Raw genomic sequence first — 27,483 nt, forward strand, 5'->3', positions numbered from 1 at the left:
ACCCCCAGTAAGGGACTGGCGATTTGATTGTGTTTTGGATGTCAACTGTTTGAGTTTCTGTTCCTGCTATGGACCACAAACAGCATTAACGATTAAAAAGGACAACACCTCTTAAGGTGCTCACAGACTATACTTCAGAGAAATCTTGGATGAACTGGGATGCCATGTACCATTTTCCCATGGGAAAACTGTCAAAACGCACGCAAACGTATCTATTCTGTTTGGCCCATTACTGATGGCGTATCTAGTTTAATTTTACGTATTAGAAAGGGCGTGAACCATTTTTAAAAAGAGATAACAGTTTCGTTAAGTGTGTAGATCTCAAAGCCTAAACTCCAGGAATTTCTTGGATGACCTGGAAAGGAACAGCTATTGAAGGCGTATCCAATTTGGTTTAATACATCAAATACAGCGTGTAGACCTTGAGGCCTACACTCCAGTACAGTGACTATAATAACAGTGTCGTCAAGTGTCAAAATTGGAACAGAATCAGCTGTCAGTTCCATACAAATGCGCGTTCCAAACGATCAGGAGACCTTTCAAAAGTGGAATATGATGTTACTCTTCTTATAGGACTCTACACTCCAGGAAGTTCTTGGTTGACCTGAAACGTAGGGGAGACTTGGGAGACTTGATCTTTTTCTGATTTCCGATGATTTCCACACAGACTTTCTAAGAAATATAGTATTTTACTTTACTGATGTATGACAGTCCTTAAATTATTGATGTTATTGAAATACAATCAATTTTTTTAGTGCTGTCAAAAATCGACTTTTAAAATATTCGGGGGAAATTGATCCCTCTCCAGGAACTTGCTTTGATAAAATTAAAAGGTGCCCTCAGATTTTTTAAATATTTTTCCTTCAGAATACGCGGAATTTTCGTATTGCTGTGCGTATACATGAACGATTTTTGTTATTGAACTCGACAGAACATGCAATTTTAAAATTTGGGGAGACTTGATCCCCTTTCTATGATATCTACGTAATAAATATATTTTCCTGTCAACCCTTCAAAATCTGCCAAATTTTCAAAAAATTAGAAACATGAGAACAAATTTATATTTTTTTGATTTTTTTCGTCAAATTTTTGTATGGGTGACTAATGGGGGATCAAGTGTCCCCATATTGAGGCAATAACTTCAAATCCAAATATCCTCAAACTTTTATGGAATGTTGATATTTTCACCAGTACAGATCATTAAGCTTATTTATGGCTTTGTGCTATGAAAATGAAAGCATTTGGTCATTGTTATGAAAAGTTGTAAAAATTTTGCGTGACCTATGAAAAAATCTTTAGGAAGGTTAAATCATACAAACCACCCTGCAGAATATATAAGGCTCTTCTACTTCTTTGTTAGTATTACATCCCTCACTGGGACAGAGCCGCCTCGCAGCTTAGTGTACATTAAGCACTTCCACAGTTTTAACTGCGAGGTTTCTAAGCCAAGTTACCATTTCTGCATTCGTATATCATAAAGCTAACACGATGATACTTTTATGCCCAGGGAAGTCGAGACAATTTCCAATCCGAAAATTGTCTATACTGGCACCGGGAATCGAACCCAGCCACCCTCAGTATGGTCTTGCTTTGTAGCCGCGCATCTTACCGCACGGCTAAGGTTGTCAATCCAAAAAAATAACTCACCACATAAAGGTCATTTGTCTAGAGGATCTATACTAAAAAATACGCTAGAACAAAACTACTTTAGTTCTCGATAAAACAGGGGGTGATCAAGTCTCCCCGGGGATCAAGTTTCCCCGCCTTCCCCTAACTGTCACTGAAGGCATATCCAGTTTGGTTCTATGAATTGGAAAGGGCATGAACCATTTAAAAAAAGACAACAGCCTAAGTGTAGTCCTTAAGGCCTTTCTGACGGGTGTAGACTCCAGAAAATTCTTGAATGACCTGTAAAGGAACATGCGTTGATGGCAAATGTTGAAGATGCACAAAAACTTCTTAGTTCATTGTAAAAACCCTTTTAATATATTCTCTGTTGGATGCCAATTGTGTTTAAAATTCTTTTTACGTCACCCGCCGTAAAGAAGAGGCCGTGAAACGAAGTGACGTATAAAACAGTGCCATAAAAAGAGGGTTGAGTGTATATATTTTTTGCTACCTATTTATTCTATAGTGTTCTCTAGAAAATTATTTAACATATTTACGAAACATGTCAGAAGATAATTCCCAAGAAATTCTTGAGAACATTTGAAGAGTTCTGGGCAGAAGTAAAACCCGGTTTTGATTCTAGAATTGATTGTTATAAAACCCCCATAATGCCGCGATTACATATCCTCTCCTCATGATATCCTGCTTGACATTTTTCAAAAATTGGTTCATCGCTTAACTGATTAACCCATTCAATTATAGTTCTTACTATCACACTACCAGAACTCTGGCGCTGCCAGTGATTGTTCATAAGCTGACGACTAACGAGAACACTCACCGATCTTGAATTCCAATCATGTATCCGATAACTCGCCAGAAATGCACCAGCGCTTCCATATCCTCTTTGTTGTACACAATTCCTAGCTGCTTATAACCTAATACGGTGTACCTGAAAACAGAACATGTCAAACTTCAAACAGTTCTTCCCTACTATAGCCAAAACAAGAATTACCCCACGAATCCAAACTGTGTCACAGCCATATCCTTTTGTGATACGATTCTGCTGCTCTGCTTGGCACTGCTTCGCTTGCTAACTGCGACATGCCCCCTTCTGACATAGGCAATCGATTTCCAAGCTCTGCAAGTGCACCGAAAATCGGTTAAGATGTGGCCCACCCGATTTAATCATCTAACTTACGCAGTCCCTGGCAATAAGTCTTCGTAGTACCAGTTCAAAGTGTGCATTATGGTCGCTATATAGCGTTTGTACGCCGTTACAGCTGTTGACGATTGGTTCGTGTAGATGAGCACGTTCAAAATGCTGGACACTGCCAAAACTACCAACAAACCGCACAGTTTGGCTACAAACATTGCGAAGAAGTTCTGTTTGAAGTAGCGCTGAGCTCTGAAATTCATTGTCATCTGATTCATATTCCAGTCAAGTCGAATAATATGTTGATGACAACATACCGTTTGAACTTCACATCATCGTACCAGGGTGGTAATTCAAGCTTGTACGCATCGACATCAACGTCCACCGGCGTTTTCGCACCATCCTCCAACAGACCACGCAGATAGCCGTTCGATTCACCATCATCTGCGAGAAGAAATCAAAAGAGAAAGTGCATCATAATTTTTCTGCTGACTTGCTACATTTCGACCATACTTTTGCTACACTTTATGTCTGAGCCCATTTTTGGTATTTAACACTTCAATAAATCACTTCTTGTCTTCTGCTCTGACGTCAATTGATTAATAACCATTCTTATTCAGAACCTGTTTCATTGAGACGCGTGTGAACACTTGCTGGCGCAAAATTCTACTGCCATACTTCAAAGCTAAACGGGATGAAGCGACGCGCGATACGCTTTCTGTTCGACTGAACACGCTAATAAGGCTGTACCTGTTCACCTTGGCTATGGAGATGCACGACTTGTCGCAACAATTCAAAAAATAATAATACCCAACATCGCTATCTCCTATAAGTCGAACAAGCTGACCTCACCTTTGCAGATTTGTAGTTGTTTTGTTACAAATAATGCTTTATTTCCACTTTATATTGCAATACAAAACACACTGCTTATCTTTATGGTTGTCGGTTTAATCTTGCTCAGAGATTTCGATCTTGGGACTACTTACATTTCATACATCGACGCTTTAAAATAGCTGGCGCACTGGCGCAAGGTGCTTGCGTATGGCCTTATTATATTTTGATTGGCCAACAGGCAGCGGAGAAGAAGTCTTTGGAATGTGCTGGTTGGCTGTTAGTTTTGTTTGAATACTTTCTCCGCAAGAGCGTTACTGCAGAGGCGTGATGCGCAGTTCAGCTTGCATACAAGTATTTCGCTCTATGGGTGGACGATGAAATGAATATTGGCGGGATTCGCGTTTGTAACGTGTATTGCTTTTATCTGAAATGGAGGGTGCTGAATGAGGTTGATGACCGTTTGATAAGAAAACTCACCGTTTGAAAGAACAAAACAAAGGCTCATGCTGACGAACTGTGTGTGAAGGGGTGAATAATGCTTTATTTGTTTTGTATTTACAGAGACTTGATGTTTTACCTAATATCGAATTTCACCCGATTCTTTTTTTACACGGGGGATGCGTTCCGTGTAAAAAAAGTTTTTTGATCAAAATTTGAAAATCCGTGAAAAAAAAGTTTTATGATTTCTCGACGAATCATGCAAAATGGAGCAACTTTGCAAAAAAATTGATTGGGATTTTTTTTACACGGCCTTGTAAAGAAAATCCGTGTAAAAACACAATCGGGTGTATTTCAGTTTGATGATTAAATTTGATATGATTGAATCATTCAACTCTGTGATTAAAGATTATGAATAATGATTATTTAATTTTTGACAATGATTAATGATTATAATTAACGATTAAATTACTTTTTGGTAATGAATTACGATTATGATTATTGAATAAAACGTTTTAATTATGATTAACGATTAAACAAAAACCCAACTTAATTCACTGAGTGGTGATACTGACTTTCTCGATTTTAGCCAAGACATCAACCTTATATGGCGCTTATATACCTAGTACGATTCCATTTTCTTAGGGTCTGTCTCATTTGGAGAATTAAACTTAAAAGTGACAGTTCGAAAATTAGCAAATAACCCGGTCATAAGAATGGCTGGTGCTACCCAGCAATTCCAATAAGACATCGATGCAAAATGATTCGATATCTGTCAAAAGTAATCTTGCTCTACGAGCAGGGTTATTCGATAATTATCGAAATGTCACTTTTAAGTTTAATTTCAGTTTAATTCTCCAAATGAGACAGACCCTTAGGCTTTGGTCCGATTCGTGAATCAAAATCGAATTATACTTAATAGTGACAGTTCAAAAATTTCCAAATAACCCTGCTCGCAGAGCAAGATTACTTTTGACAGATATTGAATCATTTTTGATAGATGTTTTGTTGGTTTTGCTGGGTAGCACCAGCCATTCTTATGAGCGGGGGATTTAATAATTTCCGAACTGTCACTTTTGAGTTTAATTCGATTTTAATTCACGAATCGGACCAAAGCCTTAATAACTTATAAACGGAATGGTTTATCGTTGATCAACAAGGCTTTGTCCCCTGTCGAATGCAACTTGTTGCGAGAAAATCGGTCAAGAATTACTATATGAAAAAGTGGCTAATGTTTTTCGGTTTTCGTGTGTACACACACACACATACACACGGACAGACAGACTTCAGCTGGACGAGCTGAGTCGATTGGTATACATCATGGGTCTCGGAGACTTAAAAGTTCGATTTTGGAGTGAAATGATTGCCTTTTTGTACAACTTTGTTGTACGACAGGCCTGCCCAACCTTTCCAAGCCACGGGCCAATTTTTAGAATTCACACTTGCTGGCGGGCCAGAACATATTCGGTACATAACTTTTTGAATATTTTCAAAATTATCAGTGTTTTTTTATTCACTACGATTTTAATGCTTTCAAACCACTGTTCGTGTTTATTTTTTTTTTCGCCGTTGCATTAGGGATCCATTTGAAACATTTCAGGTAAATTATTCACATCGGTAAACGGTGTTGAAAAAAGGGAATTTTGTTACTTTACCAGCCAGCCTTTACCTTTGCCAGTTAGTTGCTCCCTGTATACTACCGTCCCAAGCATAGTTGTCCCATGTCGTTTTTAGTTGATGGCCTTCTTGCTCCCTGGTGACCATTGAAAGAATTCATCAACGGATTTAAGATCTAGAAATGATTGCTGGCAAGCCTAGCCATGAAGTCTGATAGAGAAATAACTTATCTGAAAAAATGCGACACCGCCAGCATAGAGGGAATGGCATCGTAAAAAAACGACATGGGACAACTATGCTTGGCACGGCAGTATAGGGATCAAAGCTGCCAATTTCTCTGTCATTCGAAGATGACCATCAATTCCTCTTATGAAGACAGCCACCTTTGCCACGTTTTTCACGTCAGTATTTTCATCGTTTGTTTGTGAGAACTTGTACTCTTCAACGTGTTCCGCGCAAACTAGTGCTACTGAAGGAGGCTATTTCCTTAGGACACACGATGTACCTAAACAACAACCGAAATGCTTTCCTTAACAAGCTCTTCGTCCTGGAAAGGTTTCACCCGTTTTGCCAAAATATTACCAACAGCAAAATTGGCCAGTACTGCATTTTCTGACTTCGTACACCCGGTTCTTTTTTTACACGGGTGGGTTTTAATTGATCACGACCTTTGGCGTAAATAAAACTATGAGTTAAACCCATGCAAAAATTCCCAAAAAATCAACGAAAATTCATGTGGTACACTGGATTTTGTTTTTACACGATTTACATTTTCTCAATTTTCCACTCACCCTAAATGTTTAACGTATATTAATTATCATGTGATTTTTCTTTGATTTATTCTGGATTTTTTGAAACATGTTGCGAAGAGTTTGGTGGCAAATTGAAGTCACACGATCAAAAATACGAGCGAAAAAAAATCGTGTAAAAACAAAATCCTGTGTATTTAAAAAGCTGTGAAAAATCAGGTAAACCGGGAAATTAAAGAATTCCAACCATGTAAAAAAATATTGGGTGTATTCACTGTATCATTTTTTGAATCAATTAATGGAGATTTAAATTGACTGAGCACTCTACCTTTGAAGCTCTACCAACTTTTGTTCTCTACCTAAGCCAAATATCGTATTTCATAGAATGCTTGGATTCAGATTTTATTCGTTGAATAGAGCAAAACTTTCTGAGCAAGTTAAGCAAACCGGCCTTCCCTTTTTTCAATGTAAACGTAAACTACTCGTGCCAATCTTTAGGGAGCGTCCACAAATGTGGCCTAAATGTGACGATCCATTCAAAAATTTCAGATGTTTCATAATTAATGGATCTTCCTTTATTCACAAAGCGATGTTCTACATCAATCTTTTGTGTCTTGAGATCGCTCTATGTAGTCATTTCAAATTAGATATAATATAATTTTTCGTTTCGAGATTTGATTTAAAACTTACGGATTTAATAATGAATAATAAAAAATAGTTTCCCGAGCCAGCTAGAAAAGCTGACGGGCAGAATCTGAGTTCATTTTTCTTACACGCGGGCCACAAAAAATGGAGCCGAGGGCCGCATCCGGCCCGCGGGCCGTACGTTGGGCAGTCTTGGTATACATCATAAGTCTCGGAGACTACTTTTAAAAGTTCGATTTTGGAGTGAAATGACAGCCTTTTGGTACAACTTTGTTGTACGAGAAAGGCAAAAAAACTAGATTTTGATCCAATAGATTTTAAAGAAATTTCAAATCTGCAGCGAACTTCGGTTTAAGGTCTGTCTCTGTCTCTCTCAGAATTAAACTGAAATCAAACTTAAAAGTGACCCTGCTCGCAGAGCAAGTTTACAAGTTTACAAGACAGATATTGAATCATTTTGCATCGATGACTTTTTGGAATTGCTGGGTAGCACCAGCCATTCTTATGACCGGATGCTTTTCTTATTTTTGAACTTTTAAGTTAAATGCTCCAAATGAGAAAGAAATAACTACGCTTAGTACGAAGAGTTCCTTAGGTATTCATGAACGGTTCTGGACAGAATTGAACTCCTCCTCATTTTTTACTCGCTCAACCGATTTTTTAGTTGATTTATGGTCAACTTTCCCAAAGAACCCATATTTTGTGATGCTTTAAAGTATTTAAAAAAATTTAAACAAGAGATCGAAAAAGTGCTGATTTTCAAGATTAGATTTTCGGATTTCCGGATAAACTGATACGGTTGATCAAGGCGACGCACAGTGTGCAAATTCGAGCCAAAAAACGGACGCAATTCAACCACGGTATGTACATATCTGGAGATTAACTTAAAAAAACACACAAATCCAAAGAATCTGATGGTGCCGACCCCTTTGCCGTTAGAATGCTGGAAGTGTCCTATTTTGTCCAATTTCCCCTACAAATAGAGGATTTTGCAAATGCATATGTTCACATCAATCGAAAAGACAGGGAAAATCTTGACTTGTGTTATGGAAATATCCTAATGGGCCGCCCATATATTGTTGAGTACGGATAAGTGTCTCATTTTGTCTAAAAATGCTTCAGATGATACAAATTTAAGATTCGAGGAGATCATCAAATGAGTTACTGTCAGTTATGGAATTCAGGACATTGAAATAGTGTTATCCTCGGACAATTCACTGGGAATATGTTTAGTGTCTGTTTTTTGTCTGATGCCCCCTATAATTTTAAAATATTTTCAAAAGTATAAAATCAAATCAATTTTTATTTTGGGAAAATGTACTGAGATCATTGAAGACTATTGTAGGCATATCAAAAGGCTATTCCTTTTTCTCAGTGTCCCTTCAGTGTGTCAATTTGTCCAATATCCCTTATACGTTGAACCATTTTTATTCAATTTAACAGAACACACAAATTGAAAGCTCGAGAAAATTTTGTGAAAATCGGCGAATTATCTGAACAATGAAATGTGACTTTTCCTAGGGGGTGATTTTGCCAAATGTCCCCTATAGTTAAATGAAATTTTAAAATAAGATAGAGCAAATCAATTAATAAATTATATTAGCACCCTTGCTTACTTAGTGGACATATTAAAGAGAGTTAGACGATGCACCAGTGTCTCATTTTGTCTAATACCCCCTATACATTGAAATTCTTTTAATGCACAAAAATATCAATTAAAGTTCGAGAGAATTTTGTGAAATGTGCTATTTTTAGCAAATCACTTGAATAATAATATAAGGCCTAAGCCTCGGCCTTAGCTAATTAACAGGGAGCTGGGTAATGTCTGATTTAGGTCAATATCCTCTATATTTAAATGAAGTCACAATACTTAGTAGAACAAATTAATAAATAACTTAGGAAACTATATTAAGATCCTTGCGTATTGTAGTGGACATATTAAAGAAAGGTTGTTTTTCTTAAGTCCAGTGTCCCATTCCGACTAACACACCCCAGCCATTGAACAAATACTGTCGAGACTGGACTGTCGAGAGAACTTTGTGGAATTATTCGAATCATCTGGACAATGGCTTTCGTTTCTGGCTACGTTTCTGGCTTTACCGAAGAGAGCAATAACGAATATTAAAATGTGATTATATCGAAATTAAACAAATAAGTTATACTGTTCCGAATATCTATTTAATCGAATCACGGACTAAAGTTTCAAAGTTTAGACCATAACTCCAAAACAAAGACCAATTTAGCTGATTTTCAATAGTAAAAAAATAGACCTAATTATCTGCTTGAATGAGATTAGCAAATTGGTCAATGCCACAAAGAATTTCAATGTAGGGTATTAGACAGAATGAGACACTGGACGATGCACTCTAAAAGAGAAAAATCTCTCTTTAATATGTCCACTAAGTAAGCAAAGATGCTAATATAATTTTCAGAGTTAATTGATTTGCTCTATCTTATTTTAAAATTTCATTTAACTATAGCGGATATTTGGCAAAATCAGACACTATTCGACCCCCTAGGATAAGTCACATTTCATTGTTCAGATAATTCGCCGATTTTCACAAAATTTTCTCGAGCTTTCAATTTGTGTGTTCTGTTAAATTGAATAAAAATGGTTCAACGTATAAGGGATATTGGACAAAATGAGACACTGAAGGGACACTGCAAAAAAGGAATAGCCTTTTGATATGCCTACAATAGTCTTCAATGATCTCAGTACATTTTCCCAAAATAAAAATCGATTTGATGTTATACTTTTGAAAATATTTTAAAATTAAAGGGGGCATCAGACAAAAAACAGACACTAAACATATTCCCAGTGAATTGTCCGAGGATAACACTATTTCAACGTCCTGAATTCCATAACTGACAGTAACTCATTTGATGATCTCCTCGAATCTTAAATTTGTATCATCTGAAGCATTTTATAGGGGGTATTAGACAAAATGAGACACTTATCCGTACTCAACAATATATGGGCGGCCCATTATGATATTTCTAACACAAGTCAAGATTTTCCCTGTCTTTTCGATTGATGTGTACATATGCATTAGCAAAATCCTCTATTTGTAGGGAAAATTGGAAATTGGACAAAATAGGACACTCGAGGAACTCGTCGATGGTTCTGGTAAGACTGGTTTTTACGCTCATGAATTGTCGTATCATGAATTGTCATCGTATTTGTAAAAATTTAGACGATGCTCGTGGAGGACCAACGCAAATTTAGAGTTTTCGAAAGGAAAGTGCTGCGTACCATCTATGGTGGGGTATAGATGGCGGTCGGTACGTGGAGGAGGCGAATGAACCACAAGTTGCATCAGCTGTTGGGGGAACCATCCATCTTTCACACCGCGAAAATCGGACGACTGTGGTGGGCCTGGCACGTAGCCAAAATGTTGGACAGTAATCCGGTGATAATGGTTCTTGACAACGATCCGACGGGAACAAGTGCGAAGTGCGCAGCGTGCAAGGTAGATCGATCAGGTAGAAGACGATTTGTTAACCTTCGGCAGACTGCGTGGATTGCGACGTGCAGCCTTGGACCGAGCTGAATGGAGAAGCCTTTTAGGGGTCGTACACTAATTACGTAAGCATTTGTTCTGAATTTTCGAGACCTCTTACCCCCTTGTAAGATTTTTCCCACTCTTTTTTTTTTTCGTTTGTATGGAAAGTGAGAAAATGACAGACCCCCTCCCTCCATAAGTGCTTACGTAATTAGTGTAGTGTAGTGTAGATCGAGAGGGGAATTTGCTGACAGACAAGACTATAGTGACAGCCAGGTGGAAGGAGCACTTCGAAGATGTGTTGAATTAAGGAGCAGGATGGTCATAGTCGGCGACGGTCAAGCTGTGGAACATCCAACGCTGGACGAGATAAAGAAGGCTCTAAACGAGCTGAAAAACTGTAAAGCTGCTGGGAAGGACGAGATCCCAGCCGAGCTTCTCCAACACGGAAGTAAGCAGCTACATCAATCTATCCACCAGTTTTGTGTAGAGCAAATTTCGTTTCCGTCTGCATGTTGCGGGACCTAATCTGGTTACGTAATCCGTAAAAGGCCCTTTTCGCGGCAGCAATACGCCGTTTCACTTCAGGGGGAACGTCATTGTCACATGTCACAAGCGTTCCAAGGTAAACAAATTCGTCAACAACTTCAAACACATCCCCATCAAGCACTACCTCCGTACCAACACCACTAGGTCTTCCCCTATCTCTACCTGCCACCATGTACCTTGCCTTGGTAGAGTTAATGGCTAAGCCTATCCTCGCCGTCTCCCTCTTCAGTGGAACAAAAGCCTCCACTACTGCTCTGCGATCGATTCCAATAAGGTCATTGTTGTCAGCAATCGGAATCGATCTTATAGATTAGGCACATACTACAGTGTGCCAATTACAGAGGGACCACCCTTCTGATCTAGGCGTACAAAATCATGTCGCGTATCCTGTTTAACAGACTGAGTCCGCTTGAGGAGTTTTTCGTCGGCGAATACCAGGCAGGTTTTCGTGAGGGTCAGTCAACGACGGATCAGAAATTTAGCCTGCGAATGATGCTTGATAAATTCCGGGAGTACAACTTGCAGGCTCACCATCTGTTCATTGTTTTCAAAGCAGCAAACGGTTCAGTGAAAAGAACTGAGCTGTGGCAGATAATGTCCGAACATGGTTTCAGGTTTTTCGAGCGAAAAGTGCTGCCAACAATACTCGGAGGGAAATTACACACTTAATATTTTGTACCGGGATCTCAGCAAAATGGTCAACTTTTACCGAGATTCGCACAGCCGTACCCCAGCAAACATGTTTTTTGCCGAGATTTCTGTCAAACATGCTGAAAATCAGCAAATAATTTGCTGAAAATCAGCTAACAAACATCATTTTTGCCGGAATATCAGTTTTTTATTTTGCTGGCGCACGGCTGTGCGAATTTTTGCCGAGCTGCAGAAATAAAAACTAAGTGTGTAGAAATGGTGTGTGGCGCAGACGCATGAATCATGAGTTTTATCAAGTATACAAAGAAGAAAATATTGTGAATCGTATAAAATACGGAAGACTTCAGTGGCCTGGTCACTTAGTGCGAATGTCAGAAGAAAGAATAGCGAAAACAATATTCAACAGAGAACTAGATAGGGGCCGGCGACTTCGTGGATCGCCATGAACACGTTGGCTGCACGCGGTGGAATCGGACCTGCGGATCCTGAACGTTCGGGGAAACTGGAGGAACATCGTCCAAGACCGACGATTATGGAGCTCTACAATACGCCAGGCATAGGTGTTAGTATACGGCCCCTTATGCAATGCACAGGCCACTACGGCCTTAGTCTGAAAATAGGTCATGTGGCCGAATGGGTCATTTGGTCAGATAGATCGTTTGGCAGAACAGGTAATTTGGACGGTATGAAGCAAAGGTAAAGCCTTCTATAAATGAATGCGTCAGAACGGTATAAGGTGAAAGAAGTAAATAATGCCTTCTTTAAAAGAATGCACCTGCTCGGTATAAAGCAAGGGGGAAAGGTAATGCCTTCTTTAAATGGATGCGTCTGCCTGGTGTAAAGGGTGTATTCTGATTTTCTTGAAATTTTCAGGGAATGAAAAACTTTTAATGAGTTATGATTTGCAACATTTGTTTTATTCGATTTCATCATCCATTCCGAATGCGCGCACATTCCTTTTCACTCCACCCATCAAATTTTGTACAATCGATTTTCCCAGTGTTTTTGTTTTTACCCATATTTTATTCAGCTCCAGCTCTATTTTACTAATTTTGGGATGTTTGCGAAGTGTTGTCTTCACTATTGCCCAGAATTTTTCAATCGGGCGAAGTTCCGGTGAATTTGGTGGGTTCATATATTTTGGCCAAATTTAACTCCGTTTGCTCGGAACCACTCCAACATGTTTCTAGCGTAGGGGCAGGACGCCAGATTAGGCCAAAACAGAGTTGATACTTTGTGTTTTCATATGAAAGGTAAAATACGCTTCTTGAGGCACTCTTCGGTGTAAATCGTACCGTTGATTGTTCCGGAAGTAGTGAAGGGAGCGTTTACTTCATCACATCCACAAATCATCTGCCTTCTTTGAAATTTTGATAACATCTTTGTTCAGACATCCTCCGGAATAACTAACTTAGACTTGGCAAAATTCGAAATATTCTTGCCCAGGAAGTTAACGGAAGTCAGCCTTGATGTATCATCCATCACGATGCAACACGATTTGGTGAACAACTTCATGTAAAACTTTCGGGCGCCAGTTTTTGCAGTGGTGTTTCGCTTTTCATTTCAGTTTGGGTTTTTTTGCATCTTGTAAACATATAACCTAGCACGCTTCATGGTTTTCTGCACAAAACCAACCGACACCTTGGACTTTTTAGCGACATCTCAAATGGACACGTTTTGGAACTTCTTGGGCTGCTGAACCACTCCGAGTCATTTTACTGTCCATTGGACCATTCACTTCCTTCATTTGAACACTCAGACGCTCCTTGAAGATTCTCATTACACGAGATACAGTTGAATTTGCAATTCGAAGCTTGTTATCAATCGATCGGTGGGACGCCTCTGGATTTCGATAATAGACACACAATTTTTTTTCCCTGGTGATCTCTTGTTTCGACAACATGATCGTAACCACTGTAACTATGAAACTCTGCAGATGCAAACAGTACACTATGAAGAAGATTTGCTCAAATTTTCAGGTTTTTTACTCAAACGGTTCAAAAGTTACAAAAGATCTTCGGTGTGTCATTTTTATCGAATACACCCTTTAAGGCGAAGGGAGGGTAATGCCTTCTTAAAAACAATACATACGGACAATTGGAATTTCGAAAACCACTTCTATTCTGAGGCCTTCCTTAGCCGTGCGGAAAGATGCGTTGTGGCACAGCAATACTATGCTGAAGGTGACTGGGTTCAACTCCCGCTCCGTTCTGGGAAATTTTCCGATCGGAAATTTTCTCGACATCTTTAAGCATAAAGGTTATAATGGTAACTTGGCTTTGAAACCTCGTAGTTAATGATTGTGGAAGTGCTGAATGAACACTATGCTCCAATTGCTAAAAATAATAAGAAGACGAGAAAGCTTTTCTAAACTATCCCGAGTAGCTCACATGTTACATACATATTACAGTAACTTATATGTGACCAGATCCAGTCACAATTAGGTTTCTGTAACAAGATTCACTTGACTTGTGCTGCTTGGGATGTTAATCTGAGAAAATGACAATCTGCTGAATTCTACACCATTCATAATTGAAAAAAAAAACAACAGATGTTCCGCAAAATGGCATGCTGCGAAATGGTACATTCCGTCAGAAGTCGTTCGGCGAAAAGGTACGCTCCGCCAAATGTCGTATCGCGAAACGCTACATACCGTTACATGCTATTCCGCGAAATGTCCAACCGCGAAATGGTTTTCGGCGAAATGTTATACAATCGTGAGACGTCTTACTTCTTACTTCTTACTCTCACTGTGAGAAATGCGATGTTAGAAGTGAGAGGCCTTGCACTCGCTCCTCATTTCTCACATCTCACTCTTCCAAGTGGTCCTTTTTGCTTAACGACTGCTACCCGCGCAGCACACATGTTGCACATTCATCCACATGACCTATTCGGTTAAACGACCTATCCGGTTGTATGACCCTTTCGACCAAATGACTGGTTCGTTCGGCCAAATGGTATTTTCGGGGAAGCGTGTGTATCAAATTCTGCACTGAGAGAAAGCTTTGTTTGAGTTCGTGTCACTATATAGTTAACGAGTTAATACATGATTCGATTGTGTTCAGAGTTATCAATACAAGGTTTGCTGCCGGAACCTATAAGACTCCAGGAGGGTAGTTTAACCAGTATTAAAGGCAAGTTCCAGAGTAAACAGTTAGTGTTTTACAAAATGCATCAGTACAGTGGATTAATTTTTTAAGGGAATCACGAAAGAAACTCAAAGGAATTTCAAAAGAAACACCGAAAAACTAGAGAAATCAATCACAAATACAGTCTTCTTAAAAACGGAAACAGCATTCATGTTTTCAACACTTTAAAGATTGCTACCGTTGTTTCAAGAATTTGAATTGCGCCAAAATTTGAATATTCTAACCCTAATCCTAACGCTAAAACACACGGTTATCCAGCATGGTCATGTTCAACGGTTGGATGTATACTTGGCCATGAAAATGTGGATCTGGCTGTTCATGACAGGCTGAAGGGTTTGTAGGATGCTCTGTGGAAACCAGTCTTCACGAAAACATGAGCGGCGCTGAGCTTGAGTGCAGTTTTTGCAAGTTCATGTTCATCCCGAGCGCGCGTTCTCCTTCAAGCTCGTGTTCACCATCAGCATCGAACATGGGTGCGAAAAATGAACGCGGTGCGGCTCAGCTTAGGCTCGAGCTCAAGTACAAAACTTGGGCTGTGTGCTCATCCAGCATGCTGTGTGCTCAGACTGTGTGCTTAGGCTGAGAACTGAGGCTGTGAGAATAAGTTTTGGGCCTAGCGCGATGCTTTACTATTATGCGGCACGTTTCGTATTCGCCATAATTGAGCGGCATAGCAAAAAAAAATACGAATCGGAGCTCGTAAATGAAAACAAGTTATGGTTTCAGCATTTGCATTTGCGTGCGTCAAAAACCAAACTAACTTTAAAATGAAAATTTAGTTTGTAAGCAAAGATGGTACATAACATTATTGTTTCTATCCAGAGTCATCGAAAGAATGAAACTCAATTGGGGAAACAAATGAAATATAAAATCTTCCTAAAAAACAAAAACAAAAAAAGGGTACAATAAACGGATTAGTTAATTGATTGCCAGTATATTCATTGTGTTTGCTACATAAGATACACAAAACACATGTATACAATGGCAGGCATAGAAAAGCCTCAATTATAACGGTTACTTTAAATGCTAATAGGGAACCCTTAGTTGAAAACAGGTTAAGTTGCAGTTGAAATGTAGACCAATTGAAGAAAAAAAAATGTTTCGATGTTGTAGACTGTGTGTCAACTTACTTTGTTTTCCACAAACCCTCAACAAATTGTGTTGAACATATAGAATTGTTTTTTTTTTCTTTGGTAGGTAGATAGGGGAACGGTTCGACACTTCATCTCATAGCTCCTATTTCCATCCCATCAAAAACAAAGCAACGGAAAGAAATTTGGTTTGTTTATTATTTTTGTGATTTTTTTCAGCGGTGAGCACGCATGTTGACAAAAAGAAGCGACGAATTTGGTGCCGTATTTCTTTGTTTAGCGATGGGATGGATATATGTACAGTGAGATGGAGATCGGAACAGTTCCCCTACATAGTAAAGCACGTGAGTAAAATTTAAGCATTAATTGTTCAATAATTCCGATTTCACATGGAGGCTTATATAATGAATACTCCTGATTGTTGATTATTGCATTGTCAAATTGCCAAAATATGTACACACATTTTCATCTCAAGTAGAGAGAAATCCCTCGGTGCCGGACAACTTAGTCACATTACGTAAAATTCTATAAAATTCGGGTACGATATTTGATTATTTGAACATGTTTTCCGAAGATGTACCTTGATAATGACTGAAGTTAAAAAAAATCATGGATTACATCAGCGGTTCTCAACCTGGGGTACATGTACCCCTGGGGGTACCTTCGCTGGCGCTAGGGGGTACCTCGAACATAAACTCGTAATGGCGGACGAATTACAATTCCAATCAAAATTGATTGATAAAGTTTTAATAATTGTGTATTTTTTTTTTCAAAACTTTGTTTTGTACATAATATGAATGGCAATTAGTAAATCCAATAGTATCCTGCCCTCCACAGCCAGCACAGATTTCTTCCAAGCAGCTCAAAGGCTTCCTTACAAAAGGCTCGGACGGAGGACTCCTTTCAAGTTGTTCAGAAGCCTTTTTTCAAAAGGTTCGGAAGCTTGGAAACATCCTTTTAAAAGGCCTGGAAGCCTTCTTTCAAGAGGCCTGTGTCGTGAACCTGGGACACATCATGGGAATGCCCTCCGTGATCCTGGGACGATCCTCCAGATCGCGCTTCCGGTTCGGGGCGTGGGCCATAACTGCGCCGAATCATTTTTTTTTCACTACACTGCCGTATCACACGCGCGACCGTACTTATACGCATCTATTTTAAGACTGACTATAGGCTTTAACTCATCTACTCTCTTACTCTCTTTCGCTCTCAACTCACGAATGTTTAGTGGGTTCAGGCTGCATTGCTATAAAGATCAACGATATATATGCTATAAGGATCAACTATATAGTTATACGAATTATCTCTACATTCACCCTCTTGTCTACTCTGAGTTATTTATTATTCTTCAATTGTGCAAAAAAAAATACTTTATTACGATTAAAATTTAAATACATGTATTTTATTTATCGAAATGTCGTTTTTATTATTACTTTTGTAAAGTTTTTTTTTGTTATTTTGAGTGTTGTTTCTAGATAAATTACAGTTATGTTCCATGTACAGTTATGTTATACAGTTATATTTAATGAAAGGTTATTTTATTTGGCCACCTTTTGATCATCAGTTATAATTGGCATTAGAGTAAGTATGGTATTATGATGAGATCAGTGACTTACTTATAGACATTATATACGGACATGTCCTTAAATCTTCCGGGTTTTTTAATGTCCCTTTTTGGTCTCGTAGAAGTAAGCACTGATTCTTGATCTTTTCCTATGGCAGGTAATTGAGCACCATTATTGCTCAAATCAACTTCTTCGAACTCACCCTCCTGACTGTTGTTTATATCTTCATGTTTCGTACTGGATACAGATTGCCTACTTGGATCCGTCCCTAGTCCGTCAGTGCTACCACAGACAAACAGACGTAACACTAGATAAATTACCATCGACCATGACTTCAACGGTCAATTTGATTTTGATTATTTGCGCGATTCACAACTAGAGGCGCTAGCATCGTAATCCTTCGAGTTTGACATTTCACTCCAGCGCCTTCTGGTGACAATGTCATACGAAACATTGTTTCGTGTAACATGCTTGCAAGATGGTGGTACAGGAGTGGAGCGATGGATTTTTGAGAAAAATGTTCAAGCTGTTACGTCTGTTTGTCTGTGGTGCTACTATTGGAGTCCCCAATATATGAATTATCTCGCAACCCTTCGTCATGTACCTTGTAATCGTATACTCTTTTAACATCTTGGACGTTTCGCGCGTATTGTACTCCCCTGTCGCTGAGAATAATTACTTTTGCCCCCTCACGGGTCAGAACCGTGTATTGTTCTTTTAAAAACAGTGGGTCGATTTTATTCGTTCTTGCCGTTGCTACCACTACTCGATCTCCGACTTTAATATCCGTAGGCTTTGCACCACGATGTTTGTCTGCATAGGATTTACTTATTAACTTTTCCAAAGCGTCACGTTCTGCAATGTCGTTATGGTCCAACTCCTTTCCAATATTCGATTCCCAAAGTGCGACGAACGATCCTCGGTACTTCCACCCCACTAGAAGCTCGAAAGGTGTGATACCGAGCCTTGAGTGGGGCTTGATAGTATTGTGTACATGGACATACCGCTGTAAAGCAGATCGCCAACTCGTTTGGTCTTCCCTGCTGCCAGCGAGAGCCTTAAGAACACCCTGGTTTTGGCGTTCTACGGCGCCATTAGATTGGGCACTCAGGGGGATAGACTTCCTTACTTTGACTCCTTTTTGTTCCCAATGTTCAATGAATTGTGCGCTAAAGAAGGGTGGACCGTTGTCGCTTTGAATAATTAAGGGAAGACCCCATGTTTCGAAGATTTTAGAGAGTGCGACAGTTGTGGTCTTAGCATCCATGGATATGATTTCAATAGCTTTTTTTTTCACTACACTGCCGTATCACACGCGCGACCGTACTTATACGCATCTATTTTAAGACTGACTATAGGCTTTAACTCATCTACTCTCTTACTCTCTTTCGCTCTCAACTCACGAATGTTTAGTGGGTTCAGACTGCATTGCTATAAAGATCAACGATATATATGCTATAAGGATCAACTATATAGTTATACGAATTATCTCTACAGCCTGGAAGCATCCTTTCCAGAGGCTCGAAAAGCTCCTTTCAAGAGTCTAGGAAGCTTCTCTACAAGTGGTTCAGAAGCCTTTTATGAAAACGCTCGGAAGCCTGCTTTCAAGAAACCCGAAAGCCTCGTATTAAGAAGCCTGAAAGCCTTTTTTTTTCAAGAAGCTTGGAAGCCTTCCTTCAAAATGCTAAAAAGGCTGCTCTCAAGAGATTCGGAAGGTTCTTTCCAAAAGACTCAGAAAGCTCTTTACAAAAGGCTCGAAAGCATGCTTCTCAGTGGCTCGTAAGCCTTCTTTCAAGAGGCCAGGAAGCCTACTTTCAAGAGGCCCGGAAGCTTACTTTTAACAGGCTCGGAAGCCTCTTTTGATAGGGTTCGGAAGCATCCTTTAAAAAAACTCATAAGACTCCGGCTCAAAATGTTCCTTTCAAAGGGCTCGGAAAGGTCTTTTCAAGAGGATCAGAATTCTACCTTCAAGTGGCTCAAAAGCGTACTTTCAAGAGGCTTTGAAGTGTCCTTTCAATATGCAAAGCCTCTCAACAAGATGCGTGGAAGTAAACTTTCAAGAGATTCAGAAGATCCGAACAGGAAGCTCGGAAGTCTCCTTTCAAAGGGCTTGGAACTGTCCCTTCAAATGGCTCGAAATTAATCTTTCAAGAGGCTTGGATGCCTACTTTCAAGAGGGGGCACCTCAATTAATGCCAAAGTTCGAAGGGGTACCTCTCAAGAAAAAGGTTGAGAACCGCTGGATTACATAACCGTCCTCCAATATCGTAAACTTTAGCGGCATTTTAAAATATAACCGCGTTCCTACTCGCTTGAATCTAATACAATGAGGTCGGTCTTTGCGAGGGGAATATGTTCCACGTACATCCGCGTAGAACAACTTTGTGAAAACAATCGCGTAGAAAAACGGCGTAAGTGTCGAAATTCGCTTAAAAAATTAAGTGATTTATGCAATCCGCTTAAAAAGCAACCCAAGTAAACACATTCATAAAACAATTTTTCACTTGTGTAAAGATAAGTCAGTGCAAGTAGTGCGACTTTAAAAGGAAATTACATAAAACTTAAAGTTCCTTTTTCAAAGTCGAAAAAAAATTGCACAGGAAAGCAATCGAAAGAATTTTTGAAACACTTCTCAACAAGTCTAAAGGCTATTCAATTACAAATGGTTAGAAGTACGGGGTTGGACTTTTCTTATGCTTATGTTTTTCGTAGAATTTCCTTATACTCTGTCATTGAAGATATTTCAAATATCTACGCGCATAATAAGATGATAAATAAGTTCCTTTTTAGCTTTACGAACAAAGTATCATCGATCGATTGAAATTCAATTATATTAACCCTCTCCCGCCCATGGTGTCTGTGGAGCACCATCGAGTTTTGCACCTTCTAACCTTAATCGAATTGTTTCAACAACAAAAAGGAATATTTGACACATCTTTATGGTTCCATTAGACTGCAAATATAATCAATTTTGAGTACAAATAGTGAAACTATTGATAACAATCAATTAACTATTGATTTACAATCAAAAACTTTTTTTTTGTTTTCCACTAATTTTGGCTATGCCAAATAACTTTTGTTCTAGCATTTTTCTCAAAGATGATTCCTTCCTATTGAAATCTTTGAAAAAAGTCGTGGGCGGGAAAGGGTTAAAACTAGAGTTTCAACACCAAAATGCTAAGCCAAGCCAACCAAGCAATGTCTGTTGATTGTAACCGATGTTTTGTATCGTGCTCAAAGCGGCGCTCACAGCCGCGCTGAAAACATCAATGTTCGAGCGCCGCTGTGAGCGCGGTGCAAAACATGAGCATCCAGCCTACGCTCGGGTTCATGCTCATTTTTACGAGTGCACGTTCGAGCCCGAAGCGAATGTTCATTCGAGTGCGGCAGCACGGATAAACATTTGCGCGGGGCTGCACCTTACGCTAAGAGAAGAATGAATTCTGTCATCAAAAGAAAAAGTAGAATCATGAAAAAAATTTCACAGCGTGGTATGGAATGCAGCTTTCAAAATAATTTTCAAAATTTCAAAATAAAATTTATTTATAAATAATTTATAGCATGAGGTTAGAATTTTTATTATCTACATTATACACATATTAATTTGATTGTTAATGACAATGAAGTTTTTTCTTGAAATGATTCCGGAGATGGTACTACTTTTAATTTTAATTGAATTTCTAATCCCGCCTAATAAATCATTTTCAAAAAAATCTCTGTTTGTAATTTTTAAAATTATTTTCAATTCCATTGGCTATACCTTGCCGTGTTAAATTTCAGTGATTCTACTTTTCCTCTGATGACAGCGTTCATCCACTTCTCCTCGCGTTTGAAGACTGGGGAAACTCATTGTTCACATTTAATCAGACGAGCGTTTAGACCAAAAGTGCTAGTGGAGTTGCAAAGTAAAATTTGTGAGCCCGGAAAGTTAGCGTGAAGTTGTACAACGCCCGCCTGAGAGTTCACTGCGGGGCTAATAACCTAAATTAATTTGTTCAGAATCTTTTTTTAGTTTCTTAAATTAGTGTTCCCAGCCGAGAGCCATTAGAGTCGATGAGGAATGCGTACTCGGGCTGTGGCTAATATAAAGGAGTTTACTCTTCACGGTTTGATGAAGGACGGCTTTGCTTTTGTCAACGGAAAGCGCTTTTGCATCCCAGCCGACTCCACATCCAGCCCATATCGTGCTCCCTTTTCAACTTCAATTGACATTGGTTGCACCTTGAAGCCAGAGTCTATTATATATAGAGTTACGCAAAGAGTGAAGCCAAATCTACCTATTGAACTGTCAAACCGTCTACCTATCGAGCAAAGTAAACAAATCAGTGGCGTAGCCACGGGGGTGGTTTTGGGCCTAAAACCCCCCCCCAGAGACAACATTTTTAGAAGAAATTTTTTTTTCGAAAAAAAAATTGTTCAGAAAACCCCCCCCCAGACCAATTTTCTGGCTACGCCACTGAAATAAATGATTGTTGGTAAGGCGGAAGTATTGTTATCGCCTGATGATTATTATGGCGAATTAAAACTCATTAATTGAAATGTATTAGATTTGTTCTAGAAACAGCTTCATAAAACTTCAATACACCCCCCAATAAAGTTGCAACAAGAAACTCACGTGTTTGCACTCTGTAGGTGACTTTGGTTATCGAATTAAAAAGCTTTAGAAGTGATCACTCCCGTGAAGTCACTTGAAGGGTTGAACAAAAATGAAAGTTTTCAACATAATAACAAGAGCATATTTCAGAATAAGAGTAAGAAGATCCTCTTTGCGCAACTCTATATAATAGACTCTGCTTGAAGCGCTTGTATATTTGTTAATCGACAAGAAGCTCTGAAAAACACACGCATCCTTGATTGAATATATGAGCTCCCGAATCATGAAAATGAAATGAAATGAAATAAAAATTGTTAGAAAAATCAATGTAAAATAGCCTTTACATGCGCATACACTTGACTAACCTCTTTTGTTTTCAATCTTTTCAGTAGGTACTTCAATATATCTTATCTTCTTCTTTTTCCACATTCCAACTGGAGCTTGGCCTGCTTTTCAATTTAGTATTCTATTAATGTTTCCTCAATTATTAATTGAAAGCTTTTCTATGCCCGCCATCGCATGAGTATTAGACATATTCATGTTTTCAAAAAGTATCGAATATTATCAAGTTGATTTAGTATTTTTGTGCTTTTTTTTCAATTTTTATAAAAATCTAACGAGAGATATGAACGCCAAAAATCATCCCAACAACCTCTAAATGGAAGCTTTTGGTGTGCTCTACAAGTCTTGTGAGCATTGCGATACGTTCCGTTCACGTTTTGACCATGTTAAGGTGATTTTAGGTGCATAAAAACATTGTTTCCCCTAAAAGCCGTTATTCTTCAAAATTCTTGAATTTATTGCAAATCATTGCTAATTTATTATATTTTTTTTTTCCGGGACATTTGAGTAATATAATTGCCAATGTGCGATTTACCGTTTGATTCTTAAAATCAGATGCTGAACATTTGTCATTTATTTACACGTAAGGATTTATTCAAACAAGTTATAGTTATCAAAAAAGTATTTTTTTGCGGTCCGTCGCTTTGAATCTGCTACTGATGAAAGTATTAATACCTTTCATAAACTGTGCATCAAAGTTAAAAAAAGAAAAATTTAACCATATTAAGATGAATTGTTCAAAGAACTACATATATAATTACATTTTGTTTTTTCTTATTTCAGCATAAACAAGAAATTACTCATATTTTCCATTATATGTTTGTGCTGCTTTCATAGGCCAACAGTCGCATGTTTTTAAAGGTTCGATTCGAGCTATTAGACACCAAATAAATTGTTTATGCAAATCAACGTCGTAAGTGGATAACGTTGATTTTCTGTCAATAGTATAACTGCAAGTTTAAAATATAGGACAACTCTTCAAAAGCATGGCTCGGTGCTTCGAACATTTTTTAAACAACCGACCATCTTCTAAACCAGCATAATGAAAGGTTTACTGCTTCACCCCTCTATAAAATTCGTTCTTTTTTCCACTCTCGTGCGCGGGTTGTTTCTGCAGCGCCCGCAACATTCGTGCCGTGCTTGTCCCGCGCACCTACTTATCGTTCCACAGACAGGGCAAAGACACCTCATTCGCAATCGAGGGTGTGGGGTGTGGCATATTGCTTTCGCTTCAACAACCCTCCGTGCCGGTTTTTCTTTTATGTTTTCGCTCCGCCAAACCGACGTCGTTAGTCCGACGTGGGGAGGAGGGGTTCAACAATTCGAAAAAATTGAGGGTGAATTGCATTTTTCGAGCGCGATTTATTAACTAGGGTACATTGGCAAGCAGGGAAGAAAAAAAATAACGCCATTTTGCTGCGCTTTGAATAATGATGGTAGTAAAGTATAAGCTACGCGAAGATGGAATAAACAGATTCTGAATAAATGTGTTAACTGCATTAACATTTGAATAACATATAATATTAACATAACATCATTGGGGCAGCAACAAGCCTGTTGATGTATAATAATAAGTAATAAATAATAAATAACAGTAATTGAAGATCTACTTTTTTCATTTATTAAACTCATTATTATTTACCTTATTTTGCCAACTTATAGATCAGATCTTGAAATCATATCACATTTTCTCATTCCAACATTGCTATAGGAAAGGAGAAACTTTACTTATGTTTTTCCAACAAGAGTTATTACCGGTTCATAGAATACCAAATGTAAAGGTAATTCCCATACTTTTTTATGTGAAGGATCTTCTCAATCATATATAAATTTCGATTCACTGTTGGTGATAATCAATAATAGGTCAAGTAATTCAATTATCAACGAATTATATTGCTGTGGTTAAATGGTTTGCAAACAAAAGTATCTAGAGGATGCAAAAAGATCTTTTATTGTTAAAATTAGCAGCCTACATTCTCATCGAAACAAATAATGTAAATATTCATGTGATTAACTCGATGTGTACTACACATTACATTAAAACATAAGTTTTCATTTACGTCTGCCAAGCTTCAATGGTTAAATTTTCTTAACTATCTGGTGAAAATAAACAAAAATCATTTGTCCGCGATTACATTCCAGGTTTTACTCAGCGGAGCAACTTGTGATGCGCACGACATTATGGCAGGTGCCCCACAAGGCAGCATCCTTGGGCCCCTATACTATTCTCATTATAGACCCGATTAAAACAATTAAAGCCAATTTTTTCGACCTTGCATAAAATAGTGTAAAATCTTCTCTTTGCAACTCGTTGCCACATGGACAACGAGTTGCATACACTATTTTTTGCATTGACGAAAAATGGGCAGCAATTTCCTGTGAATAAGGTCTATTTATTTTTGTATTATTTGATTCGAATGAAATTTTCAACATGCAATCTGTACGACTATTAGTGACAATTTACATAATTGGTTCGTCGCTTTCACTCTATCTCAACTTATGAGAAGGTCCTAGCAACAATACTATGACAATTATAAAAAAAAAACTCGAGTACGGTTTTGTCGTAAAAAAATGTTTCATTTTTATTATACGTAGGGTAAAATACGGCATTGCCAGTTTGCGACTATTGTTAGTAGCCCTAGTAACATTTGCAGAATTCAACAAAAATACACCACTCATGCACGTAACTTAGTTCCCAACACGCAATTCTAAGTAAAGGCTTTTATTTGAATATGTTTTTCTGCGTTAGCTAAAGAAAACACACAAATAGCAAATTTGCACTTACTGTTTTGTAGATGCTTTGTTAATCAAGGTGAGAAAATAATGGAGAAAAAAGTTATAATTGTGATTTTTGAAAATCGTTGAAATATATATTAAATTATTTTTGGCTTGAACTTATGAAAGTACTCATAGAAAAGAAATATAACGTAGGATCAAATTTCACTGAAAGTGTTGATTGTTTCTAACTCAAATGCTTATTACAAACATTTTGTTTCAATGAGAACTTTTGCGAGAGTTTTCCGATAAAATTCCGAATGAGCTCGTGGAGAGTGCAGAGGTGTGCGTCTTCGACAGTGCAAAACACTATATTACTGCCGTAATATGAAAAAGTTACGTATGCGGAGAATTGCAACTCACATGTTTTTTTATTTTTCTGTTAAAGAGTTCGACGAGTACTACTTGTTAGCACCATATGTTGAAAATGACGTATACGTAACTTTTCCAGATTACGGTAGATTAGTTGTTCACTGTATCATGTACAAAAATAAAATATATCAAAAAATTATTTTTCGGAAAATTGATTTTAAAGTTTTTATTTCATACAAAACCATTTTTCACAGTACATTTTTTTACAAAGCCCTACCCGTGCAGAGGAAAATAGCTCAATATTATCAAATTTTGATGAGATAGCAAAATGAGATATGTACATGATTGATATAACAGATAAAAGATCTGACGACAATATCAATATTTTTGCACTAAAATATCATGAGGAAATCAAGTATTGCTATTTGTAAGAAGTGATCAATATCATGTACGCTATTAGATTGTTCTTATCCATGGCATATATGGATATTGAAATGATATTTCGGTGCAAATATACTATATATAATAGCCCTGTTTGTCTGTCCGGTGACTTGCCAACCAGACGCAGCACGCGGGGAAATTCTCACAAAAAATAAAATATTTGACACTTCAATTCTTTTTCACTAACTGATGCAGAAAACAAAACCAGTGACAACCTTAGACAACCCGACACAGCATTTGATGAAAAAAATCACAGACAACAGACGTTGAAAATTTTGATTTTTTTAATGCATAAATTATTGAACCGTTTATATTGAATAAAAAACACTTGTCACGGGCGCTACTGCGTCCACAAATAAACAAGTTTTTGATTGACGATTAAGGTTGCATGAAGAAGAAGAAGTCGAAGGGTGATATTTGAAAAATATTGCATGGGGAAGCATACGGGAAGTTTTTTAAAACTCTTCTCAAAAATTCTAGGAGCAATTTAATTAAAAACGGTTAGCAGTACGGGGTGATTTTATTTGATAAATTCAGTTAAAAAGAAACTATCATCTACTAGATTCAAATCATGTAGCATTCTGTTCTAGCACTACTACTACTACCTCGACCTCAAATGTAGTACTAGATCAAGTGGGTTCGGCACGAATCTATAGATATACATTGAGAATGAACACATGCTTCTATATCAATAACATTCGTCAAACAGGCAATTTAGGCTCAATTTGTGTCGTGTTTTGATGATTTCCGACGTGCTCACTGCTAAAAAAAATAATAAAATTGTGAGAAAAAACAATTTGCGCACCAATTCTTTGTTTTCGAATGGTATTGATTTGGGTACGTTGCAGTTGCAGTTAGACGGTACAATTTACTATGAAGAACTATGATACTCATTCAGATCTTGAAGAATTTAATACAGAATGTTATGCTGAAAACCGCGAAAAGATTAGTGTTTGCCCGACGAAGTTATTAGCATTTCTCTGCAGTGAGGTTCGAGCAAATTTCGTTTCTTTTACCTTTGAAAAGAAATAAATTCACACATACAACACTCCAGTAAAATGCTAACATCTTTGCCCAATGAAGTCTAAACTTCTCGCGGTTTTCAGCATAACATTCTGCATTTAATTTTACAAGAACTGAATGAGTATGATCGTTCTTCATGGTAAATTGTACCGTCCAACTGCAAATCACTGTTTTTCGATGTTTTTGCATACATTTTTCCATATAAACTTCCAACGAGTTTAGCACCGCCTTTAGACCGATTTGGCTGAAATTTTGTCCAGAGCATCAGGGCATCAAATAGAACCGAATAAGAGGGTGGACCATCGAAAAAAAATCTAAAAAAGTGTTTTTTGAGCCACCCTAATGTCTAATTAGTCTTACAAAGTATTTTAAAACTCCACCATCTGAGCCAGCGATTTTAGATTTTTTTTTCAAGCATTTGATGGCTGTTGGAATGATATTTCAAGT

General features: G+C 38.0%; 2 protein-coding genes across 5 annotated transcripts in view; one reads left to right on the forward strand and one right to left on the reverse strand.

Annotated features, from left to right (window-relative positions):
- The window catches only part of LOC134221267 (zinc finger protein 252), a 157,280-nt gene that overhangs the window by 21,118 nt on the left and 108,679 nt on the right, over nt 1–27,483 (forward strand). The gene's annotated exons all lie outside the window — the stretch shown is intronic.
- The window catches only part of LOC134221269 (uncharacterized), a 45,731-nt gene that overhangs the window by 9,104 nt on the left and 9,144 nt on the right, over nt 1–27,483 (reverse strand). The window contains exons 1-5 of one of the 2 annotated variants that reach the window (XM_062700464.1): nt 3,275–3,565; nt 3,079–3,205; nt 2,807–3,013; nt 2,621–2,746; nt 2,447–2,557 (exon numbers count right to left, since the gene is read on the reverse strand). In XM_062700464.1, coding sequence (XP_062556448.1) covers nt 2,447–2,557; nt 2,621–2,746; nt 2,807–3,013; nt 3,079–3,205; nt 3,275–3,302 — 599 coding nt within the window. In that variant the 5' untranslated portion in view covers nt 3,303–3,565. Of the gene's footprint in view, nt 1–2,446; nt 2,558–2,620; nt 2,747–2,806; nt 3,014–3,078; nt 3,206–3,274; nt 3,566–27,483 lie in introns of those variants that run through there. The other variant, XM_062700465.1, reaches the window with a different exon arrangement.

The sequence above is a fragment of the Armigeres subalbatus genome, chromosome 3, assembly GCF_024139115.2.
Source record: "Armigeres subalbatus isolate Guangzhou_Male chromosome 3, GZ_Asu_2, whole genome shotgun sequence".
Classification (NCBI taxonomy): Eukaryota; Metazoa; Arthropoda; class Insecta; order Diptera; family Culicidae; genus Armigeres; species Armigeres subalbatus.